Source organism: Rhagoletis pomonella, unplaced genomic scaffold (genome assembly GCF_013731165.1).
Source record: "Rhagoletis pomonella isolate Grant_MI unplaced genomic scaffold, Rhpom_1.0 Rhpom_scaffold_00013, whole genome shotgun sequence".
Classification (NCBI taxonomy): Eukaryota; Metazoa; Arthropoda; class Insecta; order Diptera; family Tephritidae; genus Rhagoletis; species Rhagoletis pomonella.
The window spans coordinates 9482226-9509253 of record NW_023458567.1 but is presented as its reverse complement, the minus strand read 5'-3'; the positions used below and the strand labels follow the sequence as shown (position 1 = coordinate 9509253).

The window sequence follows — 27028 nt, the reverse complement described above, 5'->3', positions numbered from 1 at the left end:
ATGATGGGATTTTTGATGCTGTTTTTTTAACATTTTTCAAAGATTGGTATAGGAAACCTTGAATAACTGAACCTAAACTCTTCCGATTTAGACTTGGGAGGTGTCATTAAAAAGGTATTTTCTCACCCTCTTTATTTCTTTGCTAATAAATTCATTCAAAGGACGAAAGATGAACGAACGTCACTTAAAGTTGAATTAAGATGTGTTGGTATTTGAAAAAAAAATAAAATTGGGACACGAATGTCTTTTTTGGACAGAAATAAAAACAGTGTGAAAATGCCTTTCTACTGAGATCTTATAAGTCTAAATCAGTATAGTTTCGGCCCAGCTATTCAAGTTTTTCGTAAATCAATCTTTGAAAAAAGTAAAAAAAAAATCAAAAATGTCATTCTTACCATTCCGTTGAAAAGATTTCTAAATATTTCTATGCAAATTATTTAAGATTAAGCCGTTTCGTCATTTGAGGAGACTTTTTTCAAAAAGTTCTTTAAGAAACTATTTTGATTCATAAAAAAACTCCATTTTTGGAGGTATTTTCAAATAGGTCCAGCTCACTTATGTAAATCTTAATATTTTTCCGAAATATTTTGGTGGTAATATATAATAAATTTTGTAATCCCGGAGGAAAAACCGCACCTTTTTTTGGTGATGCAGTCTAATGTACATACATATGTATGTACATACTATATGTAAGTAGCGTTCAATTCTCAGCCGATGTTGCAAGTACTACGAGTACTGACGCTAGGGTGTTTATGAAGCATATGCAATCCGCATTTTTTTATTTATTAAAGTTTTTTTAGCGCTAGGGGTTGCCCGCTAGTGTTTTCACCACTGCAACAAAACGCCCATTTATTTGCGTACATACATAAATATACATACATACATACATATGTATGTACCTACATGATTTTGTCTTGTTCAATTGTATGCCTTGGCACTTAAAGGCTTAAAAAGTTATAAATTAACGACTTAATATTAGACTTAGGAAAAAATGGATGTGACATCAACTATATAGAAACAGGTTGTGTTGGACTTGCAACAATATGTCGCTAAAAATGAATGACCTGCAATGTTTAGTAACGCAAACTGATATTTATTATTTTTTATTTTTTTATGCTAGTTCGAGAAAGCTTACAGCGCAAAACGTCTATGCAATTGGGAGCTGCCAAAGTGGTATCCACCGCGTCCGCGTACACATAAGGGACCTACGAAGGTAATCGCCAACAAAAGCGGGCATCTATTGCAGGATATTGTGCGGTGAGTATTTAGATTATAAAATACAGGGATGCCTTAAAGAAATTTAACATAAAAAGGAAAAAAATAATAATATTTATTAAACGAAAACAGGAACTCATTAAAACTAAATTTGTTTGAAAAGCCGCTTTATGAATGCCGCAAATTTGTCCGTAAATCAGAAAGCATGCATATATGTGCGTATGCACATATAATAGGGTGGTCCTTAAAATATCAACATATCGATTTTTTATTGGGCCTCCGCTTATTTTGTTATACATAAGTGCAAAATAAAGATATTCACAAAAATTTTAAAATGTTAAACTAATTTTATTACGGGTCGCCACCAGGGTTTGAAAAAAATTTAAATCTGATAACTTGAAAACTTCATATAAATTCATTGGCATAGCCAAATTGATTTATCATGCAATACTAAGCTCTAAAGAATCTAATTTGTCTAAGTTTTTTCAGAATAGGTGCAGTATTTTTTTTTCCAATTTTTCTAAGTTCTATAACACTGATTTACGAAAATGTAGTTATCTTGAAAAAATACCCCGAAGGGGAAGTTAGTATGAACTTTTCGTGCTCAAACGCTTTTTTAATTTTTTTCTTTGGACAGACTTTTGAGAAATTATATTTTTGTGTTTCCCAGGATATGATTTCATTCATGACTAAACAATTAAGTCCGATCAATAGCAATCGGTACTTCGGAGGAAAGCAGTGCTTCGGAGCGGAGCGGTGCCAAGGAGCAAGGAGCTAAGGGTCAAAGAATTTTATCTGGAGCGGAGCTGAGGCAAAGCGCTAAAAAAAATTCATTTGCTCCTTAGCTCCTTAAAGAAAAATTTTTAATATTATGTGTTTGTTATTTTCTGGCCTAGTAACATATTTACATATTTTGAAATATTTTTTATTTTTATTTTTGTATTTTCACAAAAATTTTCAAGAATAACGTCTTAAGCTCAATATAAATAAAAAAAAATGGGAGCAGGAGAGAAGCAAGAACGAACCAAAACTAGCTGAGTTATAACTGGTAAAATTTTGTCGAATTTTCGCGATTTGAAGAAAAAAATAAATTTTTTCAAACCCTGGTAGCGACTCCTAAAAACTATTTTAAAATTTTTTTGGATGTATTTATTTTGTACGTAGAACAGAATAAAGAAGTGCCTAATTCCAAATTTAGATTTTGATATTTTTAAATGTCATCCTAATATATAAGCTGCAGAAGGCCACTTTGATATCTCTGGGCTTGTTGTTTCTAAAAATTCGTTTCACCTCGGAATGGCTTAAGCAGGTTTTACCTAATTAGATCGGAGCTGAACCTAAGCCTATATAAGCGTGTAATTCCGAACTTCAAGACACATGTACACATAGATAAAGATCAACCTATAGGTATATAGCAGAGGTGGGCAGTCTCGGCAGAGCATTTTTGTAGTGTGCGTGCAATGGATGCCAATGTGTGACTGTTAGTACATCGGTGAGGTAGTTTGCTCCCGTTGCTCCAAGACAGTGAGTTCTAGGCCCCCACTATGGAATGACTAAATTTTTCTTCGGGCAGAATCTAAACTAAAGTTGACCATCTGGTCTCATTCCAATTTTTTTAAGCTTTCCAAAAATTCTATACAGACAGACTCTCGTTAAAAACTCTCTTTGGCCAACAGTAAAATTTTTTTTCAGCACTTGTGTTTTAATGTCTATTTATTGATTTGTTTTTAGTTCGGACACAAATCCTTGGGGCTACTTCCGCAGCACCTTTGAGCTACCTCGTAAAATAACGCGCAAATTTGCCGACGAGTACAACGAGTGTCTAATTAGAAAACACAAATGGCGCAATTTCCCGCGTAAGAAACCTGTTTGTGAGAAAAAAGATGAGCCACCGAAATGTGAAGATAAATGCGAAACCATCAGACGTATCTTCAGTGCAGGTGAGCAAGGCATTGGAAAGTGCGCCAAAGGTAAAGAGAAAAAGGTGAGCATGGAATAATTTTGTTTATTTTTATTGTTTTAATTTTTTATTAAACATTTTTTTTTTGGTTTTCAAACATTCTTCACTTAATTCATTATTCTTCGGTCACCAAAAGATGCCTACGAAGAAGAGTTCCGAGAAGAAGACCGACGATGATTGCGAAAACTTAGCCATATCATAGTCACCTTAGAATATTTCAGTTATTTTCGTACATGTATCTATTTTGTAAATCTTTACTGTAAAATCCGACTAAATAAATATCATTTGTCCTACTTTATTTCTTCCAAGTATTTCGATTTAGAGTACGTACCAGGTGATTTTACTCCCTACGAAGCGCAACACCCTTCACGGGATCAGCTGCTGCAACAAAAGTACGAGCGCGACAACAATATTGAACCCGACCTGCCATTGGACAAACTCTATTTGGGTGACCATCTCTGTCAGACGGAAAAGCCGGACGTAACGCTTACGCGTAAAATACCGCTACCTCTAACGCGTGTCTCTTCACCCGTCAGCACCACTGTCACGCCTCTGCTAACGCGCGCTATTCCGCCTGAGCTGACTGTACCACGAAAAGACTTTATGTCACCAGTGCAGCCGGAAACATCGTTATTGCCGCAAACCGCTGCTTTAACTGATTCCGTTGGACCAAGTTTGGAATATTTTAAGAAAAAATTCGGCTATCAAAATCCAGATTCGGCTACGGCACAAAATACTGAGCAAAAAATGCCGCTTAAGTCAATCACCGCCAAACCGAATGAACGCTCTCTTTCGCCAATCATTCCAGCGTATGCCAATTTCGAATTGGCCAAGCGCATGCATCATGATAACTTGGATCATCAACCGCTGCCCGATTGCGTGGTGGACATGGCGTTCCGCAAACGTCAAATGACTGGCGATCATCCTGGCCTAGCGCTCGATATTGCGCCCTTTGCTACGGGCGTGGGCATTAAGACACATAATGCTGGCCCTACACATTGCACGAAAATGAAGGTGTTTCGACCGCGCACTTGCGGCGTTGTGCCCAAAGCTTACAACGGTGACTTATCGCGCGCAATTACTTCCGCTCAGCCGCAGCTTAAGCCGATGACTGCTATGGATCTGGCTATAGGCTGGGATTATAGAGCCCCCAATCCGGCGGATGAGCCACAACCGCCGCCACACATAGATGGCTCCGACGACACGGCTGGGCCGGCCGTTTTTAATTATGTAAAAACGCCACGCGATGAAACAACCACAGATCTTGGCCGCTCGGCGGGAGTTTTCAATAACACGCTCGGCGAAACGGGCTTCTTCGATAAGGACATAATGCAACGCAAGTCAGACTTTGGCGGTCGTATAACTGAACGCGACGCCGACTGCCTTTGTAGCACAGACGACTACGTTGCACGTGCACCACGAGCGCGCAGCATGACGCGCGATTGCGCAATGCCCACAAATCGGCTGTGTAAGCAATATCAATCATCGCCAAATATACTGGCCGACGAGGGATACCGCGCGCTGCGTCAAAAATATCTTGGCGGCAGCGGCGGCGGTATTGCAGGTTCGTGTGAAGCGCTCTTACCCGAGCATGGCTGTAGACGTTCGAAGCACAATAATGGTGCGGCAGGGTTTTTAAGGCGTGCGCGATCAAGACTCTGTCACAAAGTGGCACCTGAGCCACCACACTGTTATCACGCAGCGCCTCCGCGCGTCGGCTGCAAAGCGCCACCATTTCGAGTAGGCATACCGAAATATGATGCAGCCGGTCATTTTATTACCACGGATAGTGGCTGCAGCTTGGAGAGTCATAATGCGAGTCGAGTTTTGGTGGTGCCGCGCCAGCGTGATCCCTATGCCAAGCGAAATTATGACATTGATACGTTGGTGCCACCGTTTCGTAGTTTCGGCGGTGGTGCTGGAGAGGGCGGCTACCCAGAGCATTGGCGTTTGGCTAGTGTATATCAACATGCTTATAAACCGCTGGAGTTACGACGAAGGCCGCTACTTCAAACAGTTTATAAATAGTGTATAGGATATCGTATTGGTATTACCAATAGATTGGTTTTTGAATTAAACAAATAAACGATGAAAAGCGTGTTGATTTCTAAATTACGGCAAGAGCTTCATAATTTTCTATATACATATGTATGTATCACAATAGTTGCATTCCAGATGCTTCACGATTGCAGGTTTTTACACCTTTTACCTTCCATAAGATTTATTAATGGAGAAAAAAGATGTTCCTTCAAATCCTGTAAAACCTGAAAATCGTGAAGCATCTGGAACGCAACTAATGTATGTATATATATCTTGAGGACCTCATCGTTTAAATTTTTTTCAGCTGTAAGCCGACGAAGAGTTTCCATAAAATAATAAAAATAAAACAAATATGTTCTTACTTTTATTGCTCTCGCCAATTTTCATGCGTATCCTTAATACTATTGCCCTGACCACTCTGAACATTGCCCACTTCCAAATGCTTCCGCTGTATCTCCTCGTAAGTGTTAAAGAACTGTTGGGTTTCTTGTGCAACTTTCGTCAGCAACTCAAACCAAATTGCTTCCGTTAATTCGCTTGCGCCTGTGTACATTTCATTGCGGGGTGTCATGAACACAAGCGAACGAAAATCTTCAATGAGTTCTCGCAACGGTTTGTGAAAAGTGGAAATATCATGATTTCCTGCAAATAAATAGGTAAATGATGCAGTAATATTTAAATTGAATAATTTTATTAAATTTGTACCATCAACTTCCGGCAGCAAGAAAGTATTTACTTGCCGCTCAGCTTCTGATGTGCGCGTTTTCTTTTGTTTTTGCTGCTCGGCAGTTTGTCCTACATATATACGCAGCTGGGAATCCTTAAAAAGCGCACGCAGCATACGATTCATGCGCTCTTTTTGGCTTGGCACGAAATCCTGCCGCTTAGCGCGATTCTTTACGAACAGCACATTGGGAAAGTAGTCACTAACGAAAGGCTTATTGTCATGTGTTGGCTTCATAAGCTCGGCAAATTGCAGTAAACGTACAAAGTTCATATTAAAGTAGTCATCCTGTACAACAATCAATAAATGGCAGATGGTTAGGAAACTTATAATTTGTCTCAGATCATCCAGCTCGTTGGTGGTCATGTCTTTACGATAGGAGTTGCACATCACCGGCGGACTATCAAGCAATATCAGCCGATCAGAAGTGATGTACATATGTGTAGACTCGGTTCGCGAACGAGCCGAACATTTGTGGGGCTTTAATTTGGTTGGAAAGAAGCCATCTTCCTCAGAGAAAAGCTTCGTGTAATAATCATAATTTACATCATCACTAGCTAGCAAATTAAGAACTGTTGATTTACCAACTCCCTGTGTGCCAATCACACCTACTACCAGAAAATCGGTATTTCCTTTCACAAGCAACTTGCGCGTACTTGCGTTTATTACACCGGTCGAAGATATAACAGTGGCAGGACGTGTCATTTGCGGTAATGGCTCGAGTATCTGCCCTGTTGTAGTATTTGTATCATTCGCATTAGCATTGGTTTGAGGGGTGTGCTGTTGTAGTTGCTCTTTCGTAGTAACTGGGCTGACACCACTTAACCCTGGGCTGTGTGCCACTTCGCTACGAGTAACAATTATGGTCTTCAGTGGTGCAGCACTTGCAGATGCTTCGGCTACTTCTGTATCGTCTTTATTGTCAACGCGTGGCTTGAGTAATATTTTGGGCTGCACGTCGACATCCACATTACGTCGAGCAGAAGAATCCTCTTCAACATTGCGTTTTGCTAGAATTATAGGGCGCTTGTCATCTGGTTGCTGGCGACGGAAATTAAAAAAAAAATACTTTTAATAATTTCATTTTAATTTTGGAAACGTACATACCTTGGGTTTTCGGAACCGTCGGCGCTTATTGTCCGACATGTCAAAGGGTCAATCAATGCACCATTTGGGGATTTCAGTTGGTTGACAGATTATCCAAAAGCCAGTGAACGCACACTTTAATTTTGGCCAATATTTCACGGCAACAGTGCAATCCCAGTTCACAAATAAACAAAAAACAATTGTATGTTCAGAGGCGTACGAAAAAGATTTGTTCGTGGGGTCTGTGACGTTTTCTGTAGGGGTAGTTCTAGTGAAATATACCTAAATAAAAATAAACTAATCTCTAAATTAATCCCGGAAGTAGAGCTGTCAAACTATCGACGATACTATCGATAGTCTGATCACTTGAAATAACTATCGATAGTTTTAGCACTATCGCCACTATCGTTTCATTGACACTTATTCTCTTTCCTAGCGCTTTTGACATTTTCACGTATTGGTTCAAAGTGAAAATACTTGGCAGGATTATTTCATGAACGAACGAATAAAGATCACCCAGGACGGTGTGCGAGAAAAAATCATTTTTTTTTTTCCAGTGCCCTCATGTGAATGAAACGGAATGAAACCATGTGTGTGCATGAAGCAACCGATTAAAAATGCCGTTATCAATTATTATTAATTTTTTCTTAAATGCAATAACAAATACACGGTTGCCGTGCTGGGTGATCTGTTTAGTTGGTTCATGGCATTATTTCTTAAAGCGCCATTTTTTTTAAGCATGGAAATAGCAATGCAGTATATTTCCAAATACTGTCAAATTGAGCAATTTCAGAAAGCAGTTGCATAAGCAGTGGCACCTTGAATGTAAAGTGACTTTCGAAAGACGTTTTTTTTTTATTCCCAAAGGCGAATTGAAGGGATAATTTCTGAAATCGCTTTTTGACTGTTTACACGGCGAATGAATTTCTGGCAATATTTCTCGATACTAAAATGCAACCGTGAGCCGCTAAAATAAACAAATTTATAAAACCAAGATAATGAAAAATAAATGGATTTAGAAAAACATATGAATTGGGTCGATACTATCGATATATATCGATTGACAGCTCTACCCGGAAGCGGTCTTGAACCCCAATTACTTAATATTTCTTTGACCCACTCTCTCCTATCAGCTGTTCGAGTGTCAAAATGGGATGTAAACAAACGCGAATTCACCACAGCACCAGGCACCAGCTTTTTTGACCATTGGATCAGTAGGGGATTTATTTATTTTTTGCAAATGAATAGCGCATAATAATTTTTATTGTTTAATAATTGTAAAAAATGCCAATGATAGTAATCTCCGGCTTCCCTGCCAGCGGCAAAACTACCCGCGCCAAACAGCTCTTGGAATACTTTACTGACAAAGGGAAGAAGGTAAATCTCATCTCGGAGAATGTTTCTATAGCAAATGCCGGTTTTCCGAAAAACGAATACTTTGCGGATTCTCAAAAAGAAAAACAAGTGCGTAGCGATATTAAATCGGAGGCACTGCGGTTGCTTAATAAAGAAGATGTGGTCATCGTGGACGCTGGCAATTATATTAAAGGTACAATTTAATTCTACTACAAAGGGCGTAATAATTACTTTCGCAAATTTAAGGCTATCGCTACGAGTTGTTTTGCGCCACCAAAGCGGCACGAAGTACGCAGTGTACACTTTTCTGTGGCATACAGGAAGCGCGAGCATGGGAGTTTAACCAACAGCGCACTGGTGCAGATGTGTTGGATGATCGAGTGGACAATTCGAACGTGCCATATACACGGGAAATATTCGATGCTTTGTGTATGCGTTACGAAGAACCGCATGGCAACTGCCGTTGGGATAGTCCATTGTTTGTGGTGTTTCCCGATGATGCGCTTAATTTAGAGACTATCTATGGCGCGCTGTACGAGTCGAAACCCCTGCCACCAAATCAAAGCACACAAAATGTAAGCAAAGAAAAAAATTAAAAAAGCATATACTTAGTTTGTTTATTTCTATGATTTTTTTAGCCACCACTAAGCGCTACAAATTATCTATTCGAGCTGGATAAGTTAACGCAACAAATTATAGCCGACGTCTTGGCTGCACGAAAAATTGGTAACACCGGTCCAGTGCCGGTGAAAGGTAGTCAGGTGAAAGTAGAAGTTCCGGCGGCCGTAAATGCTATTCAAATGAATCGGCTACGAAGACAATTTCTAAATTATAGTAAATTGCATCATGCGACTACTAGCACATTGGATAAAGTGCCGCAATTGTTTGTACAATTTTTAAATTCAAATTGTAATGAATAGCTTAGCTTTTGTGAAATGAAATTTTAAATAGTATAATTTGCAATTTCAACACCGCTAACAAAAATCGTGAAAAAAATGTAATACTTGTAGTAAGTTGTAATGTTTTTAACTGAAATTCCATTTGCTCTTATTATATTTTTCTTATTTTGTTTATAAAAGTGTCTTAATACAATTGCATTATTTCATATTATATTTCCTATTGTATTTCTATCGTAGATGGATGCAAGACAAATAGAAAATAATAAAAAGCTGCATCCAGTTAACTTTATCATATGCATAGCACTGTGAGGGAAAAATCAACCAAATTAAAAAATTGTTTGCCACTAATTTCAATACAGGTAAAATTTTTATTTCATTCATTTCGTGAAGTGTGTTCTACCAACTATTTTTGCAACTTTGTAGATTTTGAAATCATAGTTCTGGTTCCGGTAATACTTTGCTTAAAATTACAAACATACTCTACTATAGTATCGTGTTTTATGCTTTTGCATAATGCTTTAATTAAACTTAAAAACATATTCCATGTTAAAGAATTCAATTTCATATGCCTAATATTCAATATTTATACTACTCGATCATAAAAGAGAGCATGGGCTTGTTCGAGAGGCAATCACAAACGCAATGTTGCGCGAATTATTAAAGTATCACGATCGGTGTGAATTTCTAGCAACGTTTTATCAGTTGGGAAGTTGCAACAGTATTGCAAATTTTCATCAGTGCTGCAGTATTGCCGCTTTTATTACGTGCCTCGAACAGGCCCCGTATTATACGTACAACTTTGTTGTCATCAAGCGAGTTGTGTTTTTTATGAACACATAGTCATTCTGATTTGCGTACGCTTACGGGGATGTGGAAAAATTTGTTGTTTGTGTCAAAAAACAAAAAAATAGGATTGCAAAATGACTAATAACTAAGTGTTAGGCAAGATAATACCACAGAATAAACAACTAATACATTTTTTTTCAAGCTTCCGGCAACGCTGATCACGATGTGTGTTTGTGGCGAGATTTAACTTCATGTTATTCACAGTGGATGTGATGTTAACTTCTCTGCTCTGGTCCGGATTGTAATATTACGTCCGCCGAAGAAAAATAAATTTGTATGTGGTGCGTCTTCTGTATACTGTTTATTCTGTGATAATACCTTGCGCCTTTTGTCGTCCCTTGACTGTCACCGCTGACGCCTAGCAGCTGTTTGAACTGCCGTCAATACTATTGATGTTGGTATGCGTTTCTATAGCCATTGCTGTAGTTATCTTCATAGCGACTACTGTTGTTGCTACTGCCAACGCCGCCATCAATGAGCTCATCAGATTCATCATCGCAATGCGATGAATCGTCAATGCGGTCAACTGCATTTTCTGGCTTGCGGCAAATCCAAAATAAGCTTTCGTATTCACTTTTAAGCATGGATTGTGGGTTTTGTGCATATTTAGTGCGTACGCCTGTTTGGCTACGAAGAAATTCAAAGCCAACCATTTTGATGATTACCTCCAAATTTTCAAAAGTAGGTTCGATGCTATTCTCGCCCTGTATATCGCTGAAATGATAAAGTAGTGGGCCCAAATTCACCCAAATGCCGCCTGGTTTCAATATTCTGAAAACAAAAAAAAAAAACGTATAGTTTTGAAATTACAATTTGATTTTGTATTTTGAGTTAAATTTTCAACATTAAAAATTGCCCTAGTTGCAAGCGTTAAAATTATACAAACATAATAAATTATTACAAAATAAGTTTCATATAAGTCGTACACACTCGTGTTTATATATTTATTATAAGCGTGCGTAATTTAAATCACTTGCCCACATGACAGGGACAATTTCGTTAAATATATACTTACCTAAAAATAGTTTCAATAAAGTCCACAATATTATTAGCGCAGTCGATAAAGAAGCAAGTGGCGACACAATCATAGCTGTTAGGCGTTTTGTAGACCTACAAAAAACAAAAATTTAAATGCGATAATATAAGCACATACATACATACATATGTACGTATGTACAAAGTATCAAAGTTTTATGAACAATCGAAAGCCCGTCTAAGGTGTGCGAACAAGTAAATAAACACTATTGGATATAAGTGCGCGTGGATGTGCTTGTTGTTTTGATTGATGAATGGATGAGAAAAAACTAATTTTAAGCGACTCATACAACTACAATTGGCACGTTCCCACGACAGTCGGGTCTACGTAACCGGAACGACCCAGATTTATATTTGGCCAAGGACTGTCACTCCAGCAACGCTCCCCAAAAACCCTTTGGGGAGCTTGTATGCTGCTACAACAACTACAACTACAATTGGCAAGTATTTAACTTTTACGCTCCCTCTTTTAGAACAAATTCTGATCTGTAATATCTCTATAAATAACGCATATTTTTCAGTTTAAACTCGCTGGCTATAAAAAAATATGGGATTTTGGGTGTTTGCGTTTCCTAAACTAAGTATTTATAGTTAATCAGAGTTATCACAGAATCCTTCGTAGTCCGATTATTCGTGAAATCTACGAAAATGCTATCATTGAATTCGAATAGCTACGAACGTAGCGTATACTTTGTATACACACGTTCGTAGCAATTCGGATTCAATTCAACCCACTTTCGTAGATATCACGAAAAATCGGACTACGATGACCACCAGTATCAATTTCGTTGTCACGCTTCACTTTAAATTATTGCGCTAACATTTCTGTATGTACCTCCAAAAAGTCGCCTGCTGCCATCATTAAGTTGCCCTTAGGTGGATTTTTCGCTGGGCAAATGTCAGGAAACCGAATGGGCATCACTTGATCTGCCATACGTAAATTATTTACGAACTGATGCACCCAGGGATATAGCGTGTACTTATTTTCCTCAGTGCAGCTATAAGTTTACAGGAAATAAAATCTATTAAAACATTAATCAAAATAAATTTCATTAATACTTACAGATTTAAGACAAAATATGAGGCTATTAGCATAAAATAGGAAACTTCATTGCCTTCACATTCATAGCCACGGTAGGCTAGTTCATAGGTTAGACGTCCAAGCCCAGCACCAGGTACAAGAATTTTCACTTCATTAAGTTCACTGAAATGACAAGAATGGATAATCAAAATCTGTATATAAACTAACTCCAAAATATAAACTTACAATTCGCTAGGCTTAAAAAACTCCTCGATAGCATCGATGATCGGTTTGTACGATTGTTCACGCTCCTCGGCGCAGGATGCACTCCAATCGCGCGCAATTAACTTTAATGTCGATTGGGCCTTTAAAATTTTAAAAGGTTCAACATCAGCTTGCTCTGTTGCCTGTGGCAAGTAAGTATTTGATGTATATTTTTCTACTATTTGCAATTATAAAATTGCAGTTAGTGTTTTAATTGGTCAGTAGATAAGTTTGCATACAAAATCAATATAATATTACAAGTAATCGTTAATAGAGGTATTAACTAGCCAATTAATGCAAAGATGTTATTAAATCATGTAAAACAAATGATCAGCTTTAGTAGCTACAACAACAACACTGTCAGCTTTATAAAACTCCTTACATGTTCCATATCTTGACGCCTAATTTTGGTCGCATGCCCATCGATGTCATGCTGAGCAACGTACATCTGTTCGGAACCGTCCATATCAATAAAATCGACATTGTCGCGCAACATTTTCCTGATAACCTTCTGATTCTCATCGATACAGTCTCTTATAACACGCAAATGATTGCGATACTTGGCCAACATGTCCTGATGACGTTTAGGAAGACTGTTGAGGTAGCTTTCAGTCTTATTTACGCGCGCATAGCAGTATTTTCTAAAAAAAAAAAAAACAATAAACATATAGTAAATATTTACACTCGAAACATATTTCTAATGTGGGTTTCATGGTAAAATACGTTCCTAGCAACGCGCCCCTACTTTTAAACGAAAAGTACATTTAACCGTTGTACAAGAGTAGTTGCCTAGTAAACAGCAGCTAAATAAAAACGCGTCAATTGATATTCACAAGGTTAATGATTGTACACACATTCTTCCCACACACCCCCTAACTAACAAAGCCTTACTAACATCAGCGCCTTAACAGCGGGTGTATATTTCATAGCAACATCGTAACAGCTGCGTTGTTCCCCTAACCTACGTGAGCATGAACATATATATAAGCGTCGCCTTCAGCGTCAAGCTCTTATCACTCATTACACATGGTTTTAACAACAACAAAAAGCTGTACTTTTATGAGTGGCACTACTGAAGTAAATTCATTAAATCCATTAGTGGAAACGGGTCAAGGAACCAATGGACTCTATCGTCACTACTGTTCTCTGCGATAAGCGTAAAGCAATTTTACACATGCGTCTAACCTCAAAAATAGAAAAGGCATCCCAATTATAATTGGCACACAAACCTCCAGCAGCATTATCAAAGAAAATTATCAGCTACATTTGTAACAGCTGGTACATTTACTCACTGATAATAGCGCAAAGCTGCTATGATCTTCTGCATATGCTTGCGATCTTCCTCTGCCTCTTCAGGGTTGAGCATTGGTGGATTCGAGGCAATGTTGTATTCGCTTAAATTTGTGGAAGCTGGCTTTCGTGAGCATGAGGCCTGCTGCGAATCATTCATGTCTGAACACGTTTTTTTCGATTACACTGCAAAAGTACTAGCTTGATTTCCCGATATTCTTCTTTTATCTCAAAATACTGCTGCCACAAATGATTGAGTACACGCGGTCCTCGTAATATTAAAATACATATATCCAATTGAAATACCGCCTGGCGAACTATTTTAATTACATCTGTACATATTATTGCACAATTCCAAAGGAAATTTTGACTTAAATTTGGAAGATCTCCTGCACAAAATATTAAATATGTAAAATAAGAACACTGCAGGACAACGAAATGCCGTGCACGATTACACCGCAGAACCAGACATTAGAGCTGGGATACTATCGATAGTTGAAAACTGCCGCCACTATCAATAGTTTTTGAAAACTATCGATGTCGGTTTTAGCGAAACTTCACAATGTCTCTTCATTAATGTCCTAATTTTGTTTATGCAAAAAAAATTTTGGTCATTGAAATTTTTAGCAACTATAAGCTTACTGAGTTATTGTAAAATTTTATAAGCTTTAAAACTGCTTACACAAAATTTTTGTCGAAATTCTAATTAAAAAGCTTGAAATTTTAATGATTTTGTATTTTTTTCTATGTTTTGTACAACTTTTATAAAAAATTTGTAGACAATAAGTAAACAAAAAATAGTCAAAACTGCTAAAACTGTTGTGGTGCTATTATTTTGACCAGTACTATATTCGTTGTCTTATAACCTGGTAAAATATTAATACATAATTTCCCTTGTTCGGATTTTTATATGCGCCTCCGTATATGATCTCAGTTGAACTTTTATAAGTATGAGTAGTCAATTTAAACGAATATCTTTTGTGTTTTGTTTGTTTTGTAGTATTAGAAATGTATTATTATAGCCAATTTCACTCTTTGCACTTCATAAGGAACAAACAAAATCCGAATTTAATTTTTTCATATAAAACTATATTCAGATTTTGCCCGTCGCTATTCAATGCCTTTCACGACGATAGTACTATCGATACTATCGATGTTTTCAACTATCGTTTCGAAAACTATCGAGTGGCGGTACTATCGATAGTATCCCAGCTCTACCAGACATGGAAATTCTCACCACAAATGAAATCCAACGAGTGACAAAACAGATATGTATTTTACTTAAGGGTAGGTAGACACGTAGTGGCTTGGACTTGGCACCAAAATTTTTGCTGTAGTGCAAGTGGATATCTGTTATTGAAAACTTGCATTATTCAATAATGTATTATTGAATCATGGAAAACTTGCAGACAAGGCGAATTATGAGGTGGTGTTAGTAAAAATCATTGCTGTCCTTCTGAATGTCAAAATGATTTGTTTGTTGTATTTTAAGGTGATTCTTGCCGTGTGTAAATGAAAAGAGCAAGTCCAAAAGGGAATGTGAAAAATCGCGTGGACAAAATTTCCGTGTATAAACACAGTCTTATAGGTTTTCGTTCTTTGGTACTGGATAAAGGTGAAATTAGTCAAGAACGCAGAACGCATACTTAAACGCAGTCTGTATATGGAGAATTTTGTCGATTACTGGGGTCCTCAGTGTTGCTTAATACAGTGTTGCCATTCATCAATGGCTTTTCATAAACTTACCTTTTCAACTAAATTTTTCGTGCTATAATAGATCGTAGCTAAGTATAAACTACTTACTTTTCAACAAAAAAAACCTTATTTAATAGTAAATTTCAAAGATTTCAAACGTAATTTGAACAGGAAATTATAACTTTTTACCATCTGCAAAACTGACGAAGTGACAACCATCTATAGAAGGAAGAAATCAGCTGACACGGAAATATCTAACTGCTTCGCTACGGGCTACAACTACAGAAAAATTCTGCGGTGTTGAGTTTTCATTTACATGGCACTCTGGTAAGACAGATCGTGTCAGCTGACTCGGGTTTACGTACCGGTAGGTTTACGTTCTTGATTAATTTCAACTTAAAAAATCTGTAGATTTAAGTTCTTTTCTCATGAATCAAAAATACAAGATCACGCAAGAACGCGACGTTGTATTTGTAACTGGTTCTGAGAAAAAAGTTTGCGAAAGCGGGTTCGTCAGCTGAGCGTTTGTTTACATCACAAGCACCACTATTTTACACTTTTATTCAAGTAAAGAAGAGTTAATTCAACATGACAACACTTTTAAAGCATTTTGTGGCATCATTTTACCTAAATTGTGCGTTTAAAGTGGCTGACAATAATTTTGGCTAATTTTGGTTTTCGTTGTTTTCTTAGCTTTGTTTACTTTTCGCTCGTTTTCCAGTGAAACAAGATGGCGTAGAACCCGCTAAAAAAATTTTTCATTTCATTTCATTTATTTATAAAATCATTAGCACAATAAGATCAAAAGAATGATCTTTTATAGCGCAACAAAAAATTCATAACAGCACATACATATAACTAAAACAGCAAAAATTACTTAAGACTAAATAAAAGTAACATAATATAATTAACAGAGTAGTATTTTTAAGTGAGTTCTACAATTCCAGGACATTTACTTAAAATAAGACTTAATTAAACAAGTACATAGAGAGCACATCACAGGGACTGAAGTGAAGCTAACGGAAATATGCATACAGAACATTTTTAGAGTTGCTTTTGTTTAAACTACTGCGAATATGGGATGGAATAGAGTTCCAGATGCGGATAGCATTGACAAAGAATAGCCGTGCAGAGCTGAGATAATTGTAGGTAGGAACAGTCAAGTCCTTTACTCGAGTGGATTTGGGGAACATTAATTTTTCATATAGATATTTGGGTGCCTTATCTGTCATGAGACGAAAAAGGAATACACAATTTCTAGCTTTAAGATATTCAGAAATTTCGCAGCCAAGTAGGCGCGTTCTCCAAGCGGAAATATGTTCATATCTTGCTAGCCCAAACACATAGCGCGTGATCTGGTTAAATACTACATCTATTTTGTGAGCTGATTGGGAATCTAACCTGCTGTAGACTACCTCAGAATAACAGATAATTGGCATTATAAGTTGGATTGCGAGTTTACGTCTGATTTCTATCGGTGTAAATGGAGCAGACATTCGTAAATTCCTTAAAGTATTATAGACTTTGCCTACAGTTGAATTCACATGGTCAATGCAGGTAAGGCCAGTGTTGATAATAAACCCAAGGTTAGTTACTTTTGACACAAATTTAATTGGTTTGCCACCAATGTGTAACGATGGAATAGTTGCTAGGTTGAGACGTTTCTTACAAATAGGTAAAACAAAACACTTGTCACAATTAAGACAAAGACCATTTAACTGTGCCCAGGACCTTATAGACATCAGTTCCCTGTTGAAGCTTGCGCACAAATTAGCTAAGTCCTCCAGAGGACCTGACATGTAGAGCTGGACATCGTCCGCATAGGCATGCATGTTGGCGTGCATAGAAGTCCGAAATATAAATCGACTTTTTTCACTCTCTTGTTCTTACGTGATCTTGTGTCTTTCGTTCATGATTCCACTTTTCTTTAACTAACCTCCCTATTATTAATTCGTATACGATGCACGATAAACGCTTGCATTCTGTTATCCCTATTACGAACCGATGTTCGTCGTAGCAAATCCGATAGTAACTGATTTGTGTTGGTTAACGATAAAAAGAGAACAAAAACCACAGACATTAAAAATAATATACATCTGTCGGGAATATGAAAAGAATAATACGAAAACTAATTTCTACGATACGCATGCAAGCAAGGGGGTTAAAGAATATTTAATTCAACACAGCAACACGTTAAGACGATGCCAACCGAACCAAAAAACATCAAAAACGCTACGAAAACTTTTTTCTGAAAATCGATTACAAATACAACGATGGCGGATTACGTGATCTGTAGTCGTTGGTTCATGGTTTTCTTTTACAAATCGCCAAATGGCCAAAATCGGCGGTTCGCGGAATACATCACTTTTGTTATCTACATCGTGTTTAAGCTTAAACAGACGGCAGCGTTGATCATGACTAACTCGGACTTAATCCGGATCAACTGCACTTAATTCCCCAGTTGATCCGGATCAACGCTGCCGTCTGTTTATGCTTTTTGACAATTTACATTTCTGAGCTAAATTATTCACCCTGTGCTAAACGTAAATAAACTCCCCTTCCTTACCTGACCCCGTTATCAGATGTTCAGGTGTTAAAAATAGTTCATAACGCCGCGTTTTATTTATTTTATATTCTCATTTCAGTCCTAGAAGAAAAATAATTTAAAAATAGCATATGCCAGTGCGTCAGAAGAGGGTATATTAATGCGGACGGGCCCACAAAAACAGTCTTTAAATCATTGTCCACTGTTTTAGTTATATGTATGTGCTGTTATGAATTTTTTGTTGCGCTATAAAAGATCATTCTTTTGATCTTATTGTGCTAATGATTTTATTTATTAATAAATGAAATGAAATGAACACTCCATCAGAGTGCTATCAAAAATCTGAGTAAATCAAGGTTGAGCAGCGCTTATACTGGTAAACTATTTCATTTTCATAGTGCAGCTTTTGGATCGAACTGGTAATAGCATCGAGTCCCTCGAAATGTCAGGTGAGCACATCTAGTATTTCTTTTTTTTCGAAATATAAGTCAATTAAATGTTTTGCTTCGAAATTACCTGCTTTAGTTGTTCGAGGACTCGTGGACTGGTGAGAACGTGAAGATCAATGCCAACTTTTCTACGCATACAAGACTTTCATAAGCTCTTAGCCGCTTTTGGCAGCACAACGCTGCCGCCGGCATCTGCAACTAAAAAGAGCAATAGCCAGGCGAACAGAAGAATGAAGTCAGCAGTACGTAATGGCACAGCAATTCAACGAGGCGATCGCATACTTACGGAACAACCATTTGTCTTTGTGCTGCAAGCCAAATACCGTAAAGAGCGCTGCGATAATTGCCTGCAAGCGTAAATGATGGCGTGCAATTTCGGAAAAAACGCAGTCACATTAATATGTTTTATTTTCAGCTGCAAGGTATTGAAATGTGCCAACTGCCAGTACGTGTATTATTGCGGTCGTGACTGCCAAATGCAATGCTGGAGGCTGCATAAAATCGAATGTCCATTCCTAAAGCGCATTTATCCGCGTATTGTGCCCGATGCAGCACGCATGCTTTGTAAATTGATAATACACTTGGACAAGGGAGGGGATCTAGTGCGTGGGTACTACACTGAAACTTGTTCACGTCGATTTCGTGACATGATGTCCCGTAAGATTACATTGATTAACTATTTATGATAACAAATTTAAGCTTTTTGATAAACAGATTATGGTGAGATAAAAAATGACGCACGACGTTTGGAGCATTTAGAATCTTTGCATGGCGTGTTGCGAGATATGATGGGAGAAAGTGCTATAGTGCCTAATCTAACGGAATTAACAAGTATCTATGGGAGGGTAAGTATTGAATAGGATACAAATATAATTATAATTTAATTTTCTATCATTAGAAAAAAAGAAAAAATTATTAAAATACGATGATCCTCAACATCTCTCAATTCATGCTGGTCGCTCATTAGCGAGTCAAAAATACTGCATCTCAGTACGTATGTATGTATGTACATGCATATGTATGTTCCTATGTATATACATGTGTGAAATCCAAAACAAAGTTTAAAATTTCTGGCTAGTGGCCAAAAAATTCGGAAAATGATTAAAGTCATGCACTCGCTAAGAAAAAAATAAATAAATTAAAAAATAGGTGTGCCGGTAGCATTTTACGATGCCTCAGCTGTGCTTTCAGTTTCACTTCAGATCTCCTCCCCTATAGTATTTGTATGTTGGCGCCAAGGTTTTGCTTGTAGTGAACGTAACGTAATTTTTTGAACCCAGTGCAATATCTCACGCAAATAAATCTGTAAAGAAGCGGCAAAATAAACATAAAAATATAATTTGCCACTTCCACAAATTTTGAATTTATTAGTATTTTTTAATTTTAGTTAATCACTAATGGCTTCAGCATACTCGACCCTGAAATGAATTCCATTGCCACAGCTATTTATCTTGGCGTTTCAGTAACAGATCACAGCTGCAAGCCAAACGCGGTTGCTACCTTCGAGGGTACTACCTTACATGTGCATGCAATCGACGACATCGAGTGCTTGGATTGGTCCAAGGTTCATCAACTACGTTTTAAAAATTAATGTTGTTCAAACTAATTGCACTCCCTCACTTCAGATCTTCATCAGCTATATAGATCTTCTAAATACACCTGAACAAAGGCGTGCCGAGCTTCAAGCGAATTATTTTTTTCTCTGCGTATGTTCGAAATGCACTGATGTGCAGGAAACACACGAAATGCTAGCTGCTGCCTGTGGCAATAAAAATTGTAATGAGTATTTAGATATAAATCTCAATAACTGTCCACGTTGTGATACTGGCGTCAGTCCGAAGCAACGGAATGGATACAATGAGGCTATGGCCATAACAAAAATGCACTTGGAAAATATGAAGGATGTGGCTTGTAAGACATCGCTATGTAATTAATCAATAGTTTCTAATTCCATTTGATTTTTCAGATTTCGATGTTTGCAAACTATGCCTCGCCAAACAAAAAGGTTTTGTTCATCCACTAAATATTTGGCATGTTAAAACTTTAGATGCGGCGTTTGAAGCTGCCATCGATGTGTTGAAGTGGAGAGAGGCGTTGGAGTTTGGCAAAGAGTTGGTTGTAGGCTTCAGGTTAGCCTAATATTAAATGTGTATATTTTTTAATCATTTTTAATTTTTCATAGAAAATATCTCGGCGATTGGCATCCGTTGCTAGGTCTGCTTTATTTAAAAATTGGCAAGATTCAACTATACGAAAACTACTTACCAGAGGCCGTGAACAGTTTAAAGGAAGCGCAAAAAATTCTCCAAGTTACCCATGGTCGAGATCACAGCCTGTTGCGTGAGCAATTATCACCTTTACTTACACAGGCTGTTGCCGAGAGCTCCGAATAAAATTCCCGCCAGCGAAGAAAAGTATGTTTTGCCGACAATCTGGTTTTCATATCCAATCATGCCATTTGAGAACATATTCTGGCTTTAGCTGAGTGTGCAGGGACGCATGCTACTGCAGCAGGTTGAATTGCCTTCAGACGCAACTTACCGATTATTAAATGATATAATAAGCGTTTATTAATATTCAAATATCTGCTGAATTTACATATTTTCCTAGGCGAATATATATAAGTTTATAGCAGAAGTACAAAAACAAAATGTACACGTCAAGGGGAATTTATATATATATACATATAGATTTATATATATATGTATTAATTCGCTTTGCTATTTGCTTTTCCTGCCTGAATAAAAATTCAGAGTGAAGGCGGATTCAGCGAAAACTTTTCTCAGAAATATTTCAGAAAAACATACTTATTATTTACTAATTATTATAATTTTAGAATAAAAATCTTATACTACCAGAAAAAACGCAGTGTATCTTGTTTAGACAATTTTTGTTAATGCCTTGGCGCGCCGATCGGTATTTTGGAAAAGTGCTCGTATGAGATGCTTAATTTCTTCTGCCTTATAGTTTGCCGTTAAAATACCGGCACCTTCACACCACTGCTCGGTGATTTCTTGCAACGAAGCATTCAGTATCATTTTCAATTGCTCAAGTTTCATCCAAGATTTAATATGTATCACTTCATGTTTGTGCTGCAGGAAGTACAAAAAAAAAAAAATAGCATTTGATTCGCATCATTGCATCCCATCAGAAATTTACCTTGAATAAAGTTGGCACCTTCTCCAATATGACACTGATTAGCTCACTCAACTCACTTGCCACTGTTGCCGAAATATCCTCCATTGCGAGAATACGTCGTATTATTTCATTACAAAAATCATGTATAATATCGCAAAATGTCTTGTTATAAATTGCATCGGGTAGCACATTCTGCCAAACATTTTTCAACAAATCTAATTGACGTAAACACTGGCGCAATAATTTCAACGGCGCAGTGCCAACTGTGTGTGCATCGGAAATATCTGCAAGAGAATACAATTTTTTTTATATAAAAGGTTATACAATAGGCACTTGTTTCATGTATCTATGCACAAAATTACCAAATTCTTTGAGTATGCCCATGATAATCTTTTGCTGATAATTGATTTGTACATTCAAATATTTGCTTCCACTCATATGTAGGGTCTTAACCAATGCTGGGTATGTGGGTATGCCCTTTTCTGAATTCGTGGTCACCCAATGTGCTAAAAATTGGCAATTATTATAGAACAGAGCAGATTGCTGTGGTATGCTTTCTAGAAGCTTCTCATGTATCTTCGGCACTTCGCCAACATACGATATCAATATGACGCTGATAACGTTTAACAGACTTTCATCTTCTGTATCATGTGATTGGCGAAGTATGCGCTCCATCAACTTAATTAATTCCTAAAAAATATACCAAATATTGTTGTAAAACTTTAGAGACATACAAACAATAATGCACTCACCAGTGTGCTCTTCGAGACCATACAGCAAGGAAAGAGAAAAGGATTTTTAGCTACATCTTCCGCGGAATTCTTTTCAGCAATTAATGCCATATCTTGCAAGTCCTTATGCATTATGTCTAGCGCGCTTTTTATAAGTTTATTGCTGAATTGTTCACGGAAGTAGCTTTCAAATTTTTCGGCAAAATCGCTAAGAGCTTTATCGGTTTCTGAGTTAATGAGAAACGCATCCGCTAGAAAGTGTTCAAATTGAACGACATCCTCTACGAGCGTTGACTCATCGTATTCGCTCATATTTTTGGGTATTGCATGCATCAGGCATTCTTCCACTAGTAAATTCAAAAATCGTTGTTTTATATGATCGCCGATAATGGAGAATACTTGTTGATCATTGGATACTGAAACATTTATGTTGGCTAAACAATTCAAAAGCAGCTTAATATTTTCAAACACTTTCTTGTAGGAAGGACGTAAGCTTCGACTCATTTCTTTTAACGAGTATGAAAGTGTCAATCGCACATGTTCGGGATTTTCTTCGCTGTAGTCCAATGAAACTGGCTTCAAAATTAGTGGCTCTAAACAGTTTTCTAGCAGAAAATCGCATATCTTAATGGGATTATAACGCGCCTGAAAATAATATAAGGTACTGAATTAAGTTTATACTAAACTATTGATCTCTAGCTACTTGCTTGGAACAACGCCATCACAGTATCTTGCAATTGATTAACATCCTTCGATACCTGCAGCGTTATATATTTCGAATGGGAGAAAGGTTTTTCAGTGAATTGCACCAGCAACTCGAATCGCTGCTGCAAGTTCTGTTTTAATATATTCGCTTGAATGTGATATTTTACTTTTATTGTATTGTAGCATTCACATTTTTGGAACACGCGATCTACATCTGTGCCTCCGTCACTGTATATTAAGCTTTTTAATTTGCCCAGATGATCCAGCACCACCAAGTACTCCTTGTTCGAATTTGCCTCCTCTACACATTGAAACAGGTCGTCAACCTTGAGTATTCTGAAGGACACGCGTAAACCCAGCGACATTTCACGGAATTCGTCTATACACGCACCCAGCTCCGAGTTGGCTTGGCGCAGTGCGGCATTTGCTTCGCTGCCAATTGTCTGCAGCAAGTGCTCAGACTCACGCACTAATTGCTCACCATCATCGAGGTACGCGTCGGAAGTTGTTTGATTTGGCATGAATTCAATATAATTGTCTTCGATATGTTTGCGTATACGCTCCTGGTAACGCTTTATGCGTGACAAAATTTTAGTAATAGTGCTCTTTGTGACTTCGGCATCGCCACCGTTGCCGTCTCTCAGGATCTTCACGATATCATCGCTATATTGCATCTCATTCTCTTGGAGCGCCATGCCTAATAATGATATATGTATTTATTTTTTTTTAAAGGTTTTGCCACAGAACCAGAAAATATCCTCTGAACCAGACTACGCCTAGGGACGCTACAAAAAACAATTGGAATTTTACTTAGGTATGAATCGATACGAGTAAATACAAGTGCATACCCGATGCTTTTCATCCGATACCAAGTAATTTTGGTATTGATACTTTTGAACCAACCGAAAATCGACTGACCATATAGAAAAGAAACTATCGATTGAACGCTCGCATACATATCGTCGCCTGGGTAAAAGATTGTCGCAAGCGCAATTTTGACGATTTTTAGTTTTTAGATGCAGTTATATATTTTGAAATAAGGTCTTTCGATTGGTGTTATCAGTTTTAAAATATCTCCTTTAGTTTCCGACATATTGACTATAATTTTTTCTATAATTTAGTAAAAATTTAGTTACGGCCCGTCTCCACAGGCAAAAGTTTTTGCCTACCAACTGTCATTTTTATTGCCTGATAAAAATTTTATCAGCGGCAATATTTGTGCGTGGGCATTTTTTATCTTGATAAAAGCATTTATAAGATGGCATTTTTTGCCGGATTTCATCAATTAAAAAGTTTAAAAAATATGCTATTTCACACCCAAGCAAATAATAACACATATTTTAATAGAAAGCAGTTCAATTTTTGCTTTTATATTGAAATATCGATAATGTTGTCTCCACGAAGCTATCGCGCAAATGAAAATGTAGCTGTCAAAGTACCAAATTGCTGGCAATATTTATCAAGATAAAAGCTCTGATAATTATTGCTTGCCAAGAGCAATATGCGGTTTCCATGGGCAAAATTTTGCCTGATAACATTATCAAGATAAAAACTTTTGCCTGTGGAGACAGCAAGTTAGTGATGCAGCCATATTAAACTAATCAATATCTTAAAAAAGACGTTCTCTATTTTGGATATCTCCTTTAGTTTGCGAGATATTGAGTAAAAAGTGCCGTTAATTTAGTAGAGATTTTGACCAATTTTTGTCGTATTTCATACAAAGTGGCTGCCAAATTGTGGACAAATGACACTTACGACAAAATTTTACTAAAGGAAATCCTTCATAAACTCAAAGCTAATTAACATTAAACATTAAAAATTAAATAACTTAAGAACTTTGTGAACTAGTAACATTTTCAGAGACTTTCGAGAATATCTATCTTCGCGTTTTTGAGAAATTGCATTCCAAACTTCAATCGCGATTTCCCACAACCTGCCGAAATCAACATACGACAACCTTTTACCCAGGCGACGATATGTACATAGATACATACATCAAAGAATATTTTACTTCATTGGGCGCATTCATAACACGAACCCAGGAATGGAGGCAGATGGACCAAACCACAATATATTTGGAACACATCAAGATAACCAACCGTTCAGCTGTGGGAAAACTAAAAATGCAGACCTCAACTCAACTAAATAAAGCTACATCACAATTTTATAATTGAAATAATTTAGATAAATTCTCAAATAATAAGTCAGTTTCACGCTAGTTCTTTTAAAGTAAATTTGTGCATAACATTTAGATATCTACTATTTGTATGTTTCACAGCATGCTTTCGATAAACATCGACTTCAAATCACTGCGGTTGTTCTGGCTATTTCACACAATTAACAAGAAAATAATACCTTATTATTTTGCAAAATCATGCAATGAAAATAAAAATTACATAAACGGATGATCAAACCTGACATTATTTAATAAAAATGTAATTTTTCCAAAATATCGTTAAGAAAAATCGATACATTTTCACACTCATTTTGCTATATCGTAAACTAAGTCCAAACTACTTAGTAGAAGCCTAAAATTGGACTATGAATAGAGGTAAATTTTAAGTTGGTACTTAAATTTAAGTTGCAACTTTGTTAGTTTCGACTTAGTTGCTGGACTATGAATACGCGTCAATATGTATTTGCACATACATGCATTTATATTTTTTATTATCACTGAAATCTGAAAACTCGAAAGCAAATCATAATATAATATGTATATCAAATTTAAAGGTAAAAACTTGCACTTTCTAAGTAATATAAATTTTTTTAGCATTGAAAATGGACTTTTTCTAAAAAAAGGTTATTTTATGAAAAAATTATGAAATTTTTTTGTTTTATAATATTTTTGGCTTAAATATATAAAAACGCATACACATTTTATATATCAGCTTGAAGATAAATTAATTTTCTTTATTTTAACACATTACCTTTCGAATCGGTTACGCAGTTTAGAAAATATTAATATTTTAAAATATAAAATTTTTTTGTTTTACCTTCTATATCTACTTTACTTTTTAATTGCGGTAAATAATATTTATACAGTTAAAATCAGCGTAAAAAGTACTAGCAATCTGCATTTTTAGTTTTTCTATAGCTGAACGGTTGGTTATTTTGATGTATGCCATATATTTTTACAAATAACATAAACGAAATCGAGTTGTATTTTTTAATTTGGATTCATGTATTTTTGGATATTTTGCTGCCATCTATTCACTAATTTATCAATTATTTCGAATTTAGAATAGTGGGCAGAAAAATCACTAATTATCGTCATATTTTCAAAATAGTTTCATTGCTAAACTCTCTTGTACAACACCAACTAGATGGCATGTATGGGCTCTGTCACACGGTCAGTAATTATCACGATATTTGGATCGCGATCCATATTGATGGATTGATGGATCGCGCACGAATGCTACATGTTCAATATTTATCGCGTCAGTATTTGCAAAATTTTTTTGCTGAAAGCTTATTATGACGCAAGGAAATATTTTTATTTTTTACGTATAATTTACAGATAATGCATTCCACAATTATTTTAAAATTTCCAATGTTAATTAAAATTTGTTTTGAAAGATTTTAAGACGTTCGCATTATGAGAGTAAAAGATGTACTGACGAAATGTATGGATCGCGTTTTGAAAGTGCTACACGTTCAATATTTATTGACGGTATTGCGATCGGCGATCCAGAATCCAAAAATTTTTAGAAATTTTGCGATATGGATCACGATCCATCAATACTGAATGCTACACCGTCAATAAATAGCGCGATACGTGGATCACGTCCATAAATACTGACCGTGTGACAGTGCCCTATGAGCCAGTGCTATCGTATACTATCGTGTTGTATATGTAGGAAAACTTCAACTCCGAACAAAATGTGTATAACATATACATATGTACAAATGTAAATATAAATATTGCACATACGTAAGTATAAATTCTAAATAGTTGCCTTAGTTCAATTCACAGCGACGCTTATTTAAGTAAAATTCACAAAATTTCAATGCACCGGCACTATCGAAACA

At 36.6% G+C, this 27028-nt stretch overlaps 6 protein-coding genes across 12 annotated transcripts; 3 read left to right on the top strand and 3 right to left on the bottom strand.

Moving 5' to 3' along the window:
• The first annotated feature begins 1043 nt into the window (after positions 1-1043).
• On the top strand, positions 1044-5286 carry LOC118748343. Its single transcript, XM_036482716.1, has 4 exons — positions 1044-1076; positions 1121-1257; positions 2947-3199; positions 3485-5286. Exons 1-4 carry the CDS (start codon positions 1044-1046, stop codon positions 5201-5203), a joined length of 2142 nt encoding a protein of 713 aa, XP_036338609.1. The 3' UTR covers positions 5204-5286.
• A 280-nt stretch (positions 5287-5566) lies between these two features.
• Positions 5567-7318, bottom strand: LOC118748751 (protein SMG9). Its single transcript, XM_036483404.1, has 3 exons — positions 7047-7318; positions 5921-6980; positions 5567-5857 (listed from the first exon to the last, which is right to left on the bottom strand). The coding sequence occupies exons 1-3, from the start codon at positions 7083-7085 to the stop codon at positions 5580-5582; spliced, it is 1377 nt and encodes a 458-aa protein (XP_036339297.1). The 5' UTR covers positions 7086-7318; the 3' UTR covers positions 5567-5579.
• Positions 7319-8088: 770 nt separating this feature from the next.
• On the top strand, positions 8089-9364 carry LOC118748750 (protein KTI12 homolog). The gene is made up of 3 exons (XM_036483403.1): positions 8089-8574; positions 8628-8956; positions 9020-9364. The coding sequence occupies exons 1-3, from the start codon at positions 8310-8312 to the stop codon at positions 9299-9301; spliced, it is 876 nt and encodes a 291-aa protein (XP_036339296.1). The 5' UTR covers positions 8089-8309; the 3' UTR covers positions 9302-9364.
• A 261-nt stretch (positions 9365-9625) lies between these two features.
• On the bottom strand, positions 9626-14212 carry LOC118748749 (carnosine N-methyltransferase). 3 transcript variants are annotated; one of them, XR_004994087.1, is made up of 8 exons: positions 13739-14212; positions 12829-13087; positions 12429-12589; positions 12225-12365; positions 11997-12159; positions 11142-11236; positions 10445-10897; positions 9626-10355 (listed from the first exon to the last, which is right to left on the bottom strand). XR_004994087.1 is itself a non-coding variant. In XM_036483401.1 (7 exons), exons 1-7 carry the CDS (start codon positions 13894-13896, stop codon positions 10513-10515), a joined length of 1362 nt encoding a protein of 453 aa, XP_036339294.1. In that variant the 5' UTR covers positions 13897-14212; the 3' UTR covers positions 9626-10512. The 3 variants fall into 3 exon arrangements, 2 of the variants coding, with proteins under 2 accessions (XP_036339294.1, XP_036339295.1); XM_036483401.1 differs by having other exon boundaries at positions 9626-10897; XM_036483402.1 differs by having other exon boundaries at positions 9626-10897; positions 12429-12547.
• Positions 14213-18014: 3802 nt separating this feature from the next.
• On the top strand, positions 18015-21144 carry LOC118748747 (histone-lysine N-methyltransferase SMYD3). 4 transcript variants are annotated; one of them, XM_036483399.1, is made up of 10 exons: positions 18015-18174; positions 18296-18425; positions 18502-18780; positions 18841-19082; positions 19140-19270; positions 19813-19989; positions 20051-20336; positions 20392-20554; positions 20608-20825; positions 20889-21144. In XM_036483399.1, exons 3-9 carry the CDS (start codon positions 18542-18544, stop codon positions 20816-20818), a joined length of 1449 nt encoding a protein of 482 aa, XP_036339292.1. In that variant the 5' UTR covers positions 18015-18174; positions 18296-18425; positions 18502-18541; the 3' UTR covers positions 20819-20825; positions 20889-21144. The 4 variants fall into 4 exon arrangements, with proteins under 4 accessions (XP_036339292.1, XP_036339290.1, XP_036339293.1 ...); XM_036483397.1 differs by having other exon boundaries at positions 20608-20809; positions 20865-20950; XM_036483400.1 differs by lacking the exon at positions 19813-19989 and having other exon boundaries at positions 20608-20809; positions 20865-20950.
• A 91-nt stretch (positions 21145-21235) lies between these two features.
• On the bottom strand, positions 21236-23866 carry LOC118748746 (centromere/kinetochore protein zw10). 2 transcript variants are annotated; one of them, XM_036483396.1, is made up of 6 exons: positions 23848-23866; positions 23002-23784; positions 22316-22939; positions 21926-22253; positions 21585-21847; positions 21305-21517 (listed from the first exon to the last, which is right to left on the bottom strand). In XM_036483396.1, the coding sequence occupies exons 2-6, from the start codon at positions 23692-23694 to the stop codon at positions 21305-21307; spliced, it is 2121 nt and encodes a 706-aa protein (XP_036339289.1). In that variant the 5' UTR covers positions 23695-23784; positions 23848-23866. The 2 variants fall into 2 exon arrangements, with proteins under 2 accessions (XP_036339288.1, XP_036339289.1); XM_036483395.1 differs by lacking the exon at positions 23848-23866 and having other exon boundaries at positions 21236-21517; positions 23002-23694.
• Between the last annotated feature and the right edge of the window lie 3162 nt (positions 23867-27028).